A 6,000-nucleotide genomic window follows, 5' to 3' on the forward strand; every position below is an offset into this window, starting at 1 on the left:
TTTGTCGGCGTTCATCCTTGACCCAAAATACATAAGCATAACAAGCAACAAATGTCAGCTCTCCACAGTTTGTCCATGATCAAAGTTGCATGCACGCATTGGTTTTTGTCTTTCCTGCATTCTACCGCAAGCAGGTGCTTTTATTTTTACACACCCACACACAGACAGTGGTAGAAGACATCAAAGCCAGTAAAGTTTTCACTCATGGCAATGGCAAGATGACACTTAACTCAGTCATGGTAACGATAACATGACACTTTAATTAAACTAACTAAACTGACAAAACCAATTGAACTACAAACACAGAATAAATCAATAACACTAACTCCAATAACATTTAAAACCCCAAACTCCTATGAGGCAATGCAGCACAACGTCCATTGTTCACTGTTAGCCAATATCCCTAATTTCTCCAAGAATATATCATCCTTGACCCAAAATACATAAGCATACCAAACAGCAAATGTCAGCTCTCCCCAGTTTGTCCATGATCAAAGTTGCACGCACGCACTGATTTTTGTCTTTCCTGCATTCTACCGCAATCAGGTGCTTTTATTTTTACACACCCACAAACAGACGGTGGTAGAATACATCAAAGCCAGTAAAGTTTTCACTCATGGTAATGGCAAGATGACACTTAACTCAGTCATAGTAACGATAACATGACACTTTAAACTATCTAAACTGACAAAACCAATTGAACTACAAACACAGAATAAATCAATAACACTAACTCCAATAACATTTAAAACCCCAAAATCCCAAACTCCTATGAGGCAATGCAGCACAACGTCCATTGTTCACTGTTAGCCAATATCCCTAATTTCTCCAAGAATATATCATCCTTGACCCAAAACACATAAGCATACCAAACAGCAAATGTCAGCTCTCCCAAGTTTCTCTGTGATCAAAGCCACACACACACACACACACACACACACACACACACACACACACACACACACACACACACACACACACACACACACACACACACACACACACACACACACACACACACACACAGGACACTTGGCTATTAATATATAAATGTTTCACTAAAATTTCTAAATTGGCTTAGGAGGATTGGTGCTAACAAGACTTGTGTAGAAATGAATAAATGAAAGGACAGAAATGGTGATTCTTGTACACCCACCAGGAAACCTTTGTTTATCGAGGTGTTATTTAAAAAAAGTGTTAAACTACTAAACTCAAACAGAAATGACATGGAATTCTTAAACTTTCACCAAGCTGCAGGCCAAAAGAAAAATGACTGTAAAAACAACAAGCTTAACAGAAGGGGAGGGAAAAAGGTTTAATTTCCTTCTGTCATTGAAACCAAACAAAACACACCCACTAATCTTAACCAGGTGGTGAATAACTAAAATATAAATAAGGAAGAATGCAGGAACTTTAATCTGTGTTCACCTATTGTCTGTCTCCAGCTCACTGCGTGTCTTATGTGCTTTCTCAAGCTGTGCCTGCAGAGCAGTGATCTTCTCCTGCTCATATTCCTCCTGCTGCACCCTCAGCATCTTGTTCTCATGCTGAAGTCTGATGAACTTCTCCCTGAACAGACACATAAAAACAGTGTTCATGCACCACAGCAACATAACTACAATGAGGTCAAAACTGGTGATCCTTACCTGTATTCAATGGGTAATAACTCAGCTGCCAGGTTGTCATGGGTGGGGCTGCCAGGAGGAAGAATACCTACATGGAAAAAGAATGTGGGCTTTAGAATAACAATATGACAGCTGACTCAACCCCATCATCATATTTTACATACCTGCTTGAGAGAGGTGGTGCTGCTGAACCTGAGCGCACCGTAGCTCCTCGTTGATTTCTTTTATGGAGTCTCTCTCAACAATGATTCTCTAGTGTTGACAAGATGAAAGACTTTTTACAAATTCATAATCTTTTAACATGTTTTGCCAATATGTAATGACATAATGCAAATGATGTCACACCTCCTTTTCCTTAATCACAGTCTCATGTTTCTCTTCCAATTTCTTCATCTCAAAGGCCAGATTGTCTGCCCGTCTCGATTCCTCCGACAGCTTCTTGTGCAGCTCCTGAACCTGTCAGAACATCACACTGCACTAAGCACATATGGCTGATCCAATTTAAATCAGTGCTATGAAATAAGAGAATGGACCTTATAGTTTTACCTGTCGCTTGTATGTCTCAAGCTGTGCACGTGCAGCGTTGGCCCTCCTCAGCTCTTCTTCCAGACTAACAGTGTTCTGCATGTAGGTCATATTATTCTCCTCCAGCAGCTTCATCTGCCTCTTCAAATCACCTAAATTCTCCAGCTTACGCTTGTAAGTTTCTACTGAGGCCTCCAGCATTACCACCCGATCTGAGCAGTTTCTACAGACCAAATACAGAAATACTACTGAATCCATTCAGTAAAACTATGATTAGAAACCATTTATAAGTGCCTAATAATCTTAACAGAAATACTGTCACAAAATGAAATGAATAAAGCCAGAGCTGCAGCTTGTCACCAGTGCTGTTTGTTAGGTTCATGGACAGGATTTCAAGGTGCTTTTGGCGGCATGCAGATGATGCAGTTCTGCAGGCTTCATCACACAGACCTCTGATGTGCACTAGGTAGGTCTGAGGCAGGGGCAGATCCAGGATTTTGTAAGGGGGTGGGAGGGCATGTGGATTTGTGAACAAGTAAGGCATGACTAATTTTGTATTTTTAGGTGCCATTTCCTGTATTTTGGCAAATATTTTACCAAAAGTTACACCACAGAGAAAATAAACTTTATAACCTGTTTTTTTTTTTTGTTTTGTTTTTTTAATTTGAAGTTGTATTGTACAAATCTTGAATGTGATGCTATAATGTTGTGATGACAAGTAACAGAGAACATCTGAAATGTCTGTGGCTAAATAAGTGAACACCCTCACTGAATCATGGTCTGGTATAACTGTATTTAGCTGAGTCACTTGTTGCTGAATAGAGGGTTCAGAATCAGCATTCAGCAGGGATTTTTACATACGCCAGACAGTCATGGTGAAGAAAGAGCTAAACCAGAAGGCAAGACTTATTTTAACAGTTGATTTACACTACCATCCTCACCTATGGTCATGAAATGTGGGTAATGACCGAAAGAACAAGCTGCAGAAATGAGATTCCTCCATCCATTCCTCCAGTATCTGGGATTACAGTCAGAGACGGGGTGAGAAGCTGAAATATCCAGAAGCACCTCAGAGTAGAGTTGCGGTTTCCTTGTGTCGAAAGGAGTCAGGTGAGGTGGTTCGGGTAACCGGTGAGGATGTCTCCGGTCGTTTCGCTAGTGATGTCTTAATGGCTCATCCGACTGGGAGGAGGCCAAAGGGAAAACCCAGGACACACTGGAGGTATTCTATTTCACCTCAGGATCCCTCAGGAATTGTTAGAGGACTTGAACGAGGATAGGGAAGTGTGGGATGAGCTGCTTGGTCTACTGCCACTGTGATCCAAATAAGAAAAATGCTTAAGTGAGTGGGGAAAAAATAAATAAATAAACCACTGGCTCTGGTAGAAACACGAGCAGTATGTTTCAACGGGCCGAAATGAAGCCTACACAGAACTACACAAAGTTGTAGCTCCTTGACTGGCTGCTTAAAGCTGGCTCTAAAAACAAGCAGATTCCCAAAGAAGTCCATGTTAAAATTTCCAACTTCAGAGGAGGAAAAACAAAAAAGCACTTTTATAGCCAGGTACAAAAACAGTTTTGTCTCTATAGCTAGCCATGATAACTGTATGAGGGTTGAATGTTTTTCTAACTTCTTAAGCTTCTTCTGTAAGCCATAAAGTTTTGCATGATTAAGGCAGTGGCTGCTTTGACTTACAGCAACTATGCCATGAGCTGTGCTCATAGCATCCATAACACACCATTATGACAACCAAAAACCAAGTCAGAAAATATGATGCAGCTTGTCTTGTTCTCAGGTGCACATGGAATGTGATGAGAGATGAGGACAGATCAGTATGTATTTTGTCAGCTGAGACTATGACACCCAGTAAAACTAACCATCTAAATTAAAAAAATATCACACAGACACCAACCGTAGAACATCCAGTTCATCTTTAAGCGCACGAGATTCTTCTGCCAGACTGGTAAGTTCATCGTTGCGGTGCTGAACTTCAACCAACTGTTTCTCCAACTCTTCACAGTGGATCCGGTAGTCATCCTTTGCAGCCTCCAGCCTAAAATATTAAAGAACTCATGTGGATTCACTCTCTCATAGGTACAGTAGTGTTCAGAATAACAGTAGTGCTATGTGACTAAGAAGATTAATCCAGGTTTTGAGTATATTTCTTATTGTTACATGAGAAACAAGGTACCAGTAGATTCAGTAGATTTTCACAAATCCAATAAGACCAAGCATTCATGATATGCACACTCTTAAGGCTATGAAATTGGGCTATTAGTATAAAAAAAAAAAGTAGAAAAGGGGGTGTTCACAATAATAGTAGCATCTTCTGTTGACGCTACAAACTCAAAACTATTATGTTCAAACTGCTTTTTTAGCAATCCTGTGACTCAAACTAGTATTTAGTTGTATAACCACAGTTTTCCATGATTTCTTCACATCTGCGAGGCATTAATTTTGTTGGTTTGGAACCAATATTTTGCTCATTTACTAGTGTGCTTGGGGTCATTGTCTTGTTGAAACACCCATTTCGAGGGCATGTACTCTTCAGCATAAGGCAACATGACCTCTTCAAGTATTTTGACATATCCAAACTGGCCCATGATACCTGGTATGCGATATATAGGCCCAACACCATAGTAGGAGAAACATACCCATATCATGATGCTTGCACCACCATGCATCACTGTCTTCACTGTGAACTGTGGCTTGAATTCAGAGTTTGGGGGTCATCTCACAAACTGTCTGCGGTCCTTGGACCCAAAAAGAACAATTTTACTCTCATCAGTCCACAAAATATTCCTCCATTTCTCTTTAGGCCAGTTGATGTGTTCTTTGGCAAATTGTAACCTCTTCTGCACATGTCTTTTATTTAACAGAGGGGACTTTGCGGGGGATTCTTGCAAATAAATTAGCTTCACACAGGCATCTTCTAACTGTCACAGCACTTACACGTAACTCCAGATTGTCTTTGATCATCCTGGAGCTGATCAATGGGTGAGCCTTTGCCATTCTGGTTATTCTATCCATTTTGATTGTTTTCCATTTTCTTCCACGCGTCTTTTTTTTTGTCCATTTTAAAGCATTGGAGATCATTGTAGATGAACAGCGTATAATTTTTTGCACCTGTGTATAAGTTTTCCCCTCTCCAATCAACTTTTTAATCAAACTATGCTGTTCTTCTGAACAATGTCTTGAATGTCCCATTTTCCTCAGGCTTTCAAAGAGAAAAGCATGTTCAACAGGTGCTGGCTTCATCCTTAAATAGGGGACACCTGACTCACACCGGTTTGTTCCACAAAATTGACGAATTCACTGACTGAATGCCACACTACTATTATTGTGAACACCCCTTTTCTACTTTTTCTTTTTTACTAATAGCCCAATTTCATAGCCTTAAGAGTGTGCATATCATGAATGCTTGGTCTTGTTGGATTTGTGAGAATCTACTGAATCTACTGGTACCTTGTTTCCCATGTAACAATAAGAAATATACTCAAAACCTGGATTAATCTTTTTAGTCACATAGCAGTACTATTATTCTGAACACTACTGTATACCAAGGTTGACCCGGTAGATTCAAGCACAAAACGCACCTGAAGTTCTCCTCCTGCAGTGCCTCGAGCTGCTGTTGTAACTGACTGTGCTTTCTCCCCGAAGGTGTGCTTGGGTCATCAAAGGTGTACAACTGATTGGCACGGTCTGTTAAGACATCATTCTCAGCCAATAAACTGTTCCGTTCTTCTTGAAGGAGGGTCACCTGTCAGATATGAGACCCACTCTAACAAACACATACACTCACTGGCCACTTCATTATTGTACACCTGTTCAAAGGCTCTTTAAAACCAA

General features: G+C 40.4%; 1 protein-coding gene across 2 annotated transcripts in view; it reads right to left on the bottom strand.

Moving 5' to 3' along the window:
- Positions 1-6,000, bottom strand: part of hook1 (hook microtubule-tethering protein 1) — a 38,663-nt gene that overhangs the window by 12,658 nt on the left and 20,005 nt on the right. For both annotated transcript variants that reach the window (XR_004563164.1, XM_034180380.1), the window contains exons 9-15: positions 5,748-5,911; positions 4,064-4,204; positions 2,172-2,373; positions 1,971-2,081; positions 1,790-1,877; positions 1,647-1,713; positions 1,429-1,569 (exon numbers count right to left, since the gene is read on the bottom strand). Coding sequence is in view for 1 of the 2 variants with exons in the window: in XM_034180380.1 (XP_034036271.1) it covers positions 1,429-1,569; positions 1,647-1,713; positions 1,790-1,877; positions 1,971-2,081; positions 2,172-2,373; positions 4,064-4,204; positions 5,748-5,911 (914 nt within the window). In the remaining variant the exon portion in view is untranslated. The remainder of the gene's footprint in view (positions 1-1,428; positions 1,570-1,646; positions 1,714-1,789; positions 1,878-1,970; positions 2,082-2,171; positions 2,374-4,063; positions 4,205-5,747; positions 5,912-6,000) is intronic.

Source organism: Thalassophryne amazonica, chromosome 10, assembly GCF_902500255.1.
Source record: "Thalassophryne amazonica chromosome 10, fThaAma1.1, whole genome shotgun sequence".
Taxonomy (NCBI): domain Eukaryota; kingdom Metazoa; phylum Chordata; class Actinopteri; order Batrachoidiformes; family Batrachoididae; genus Thalassophryne; species Thalassophryne amazonica.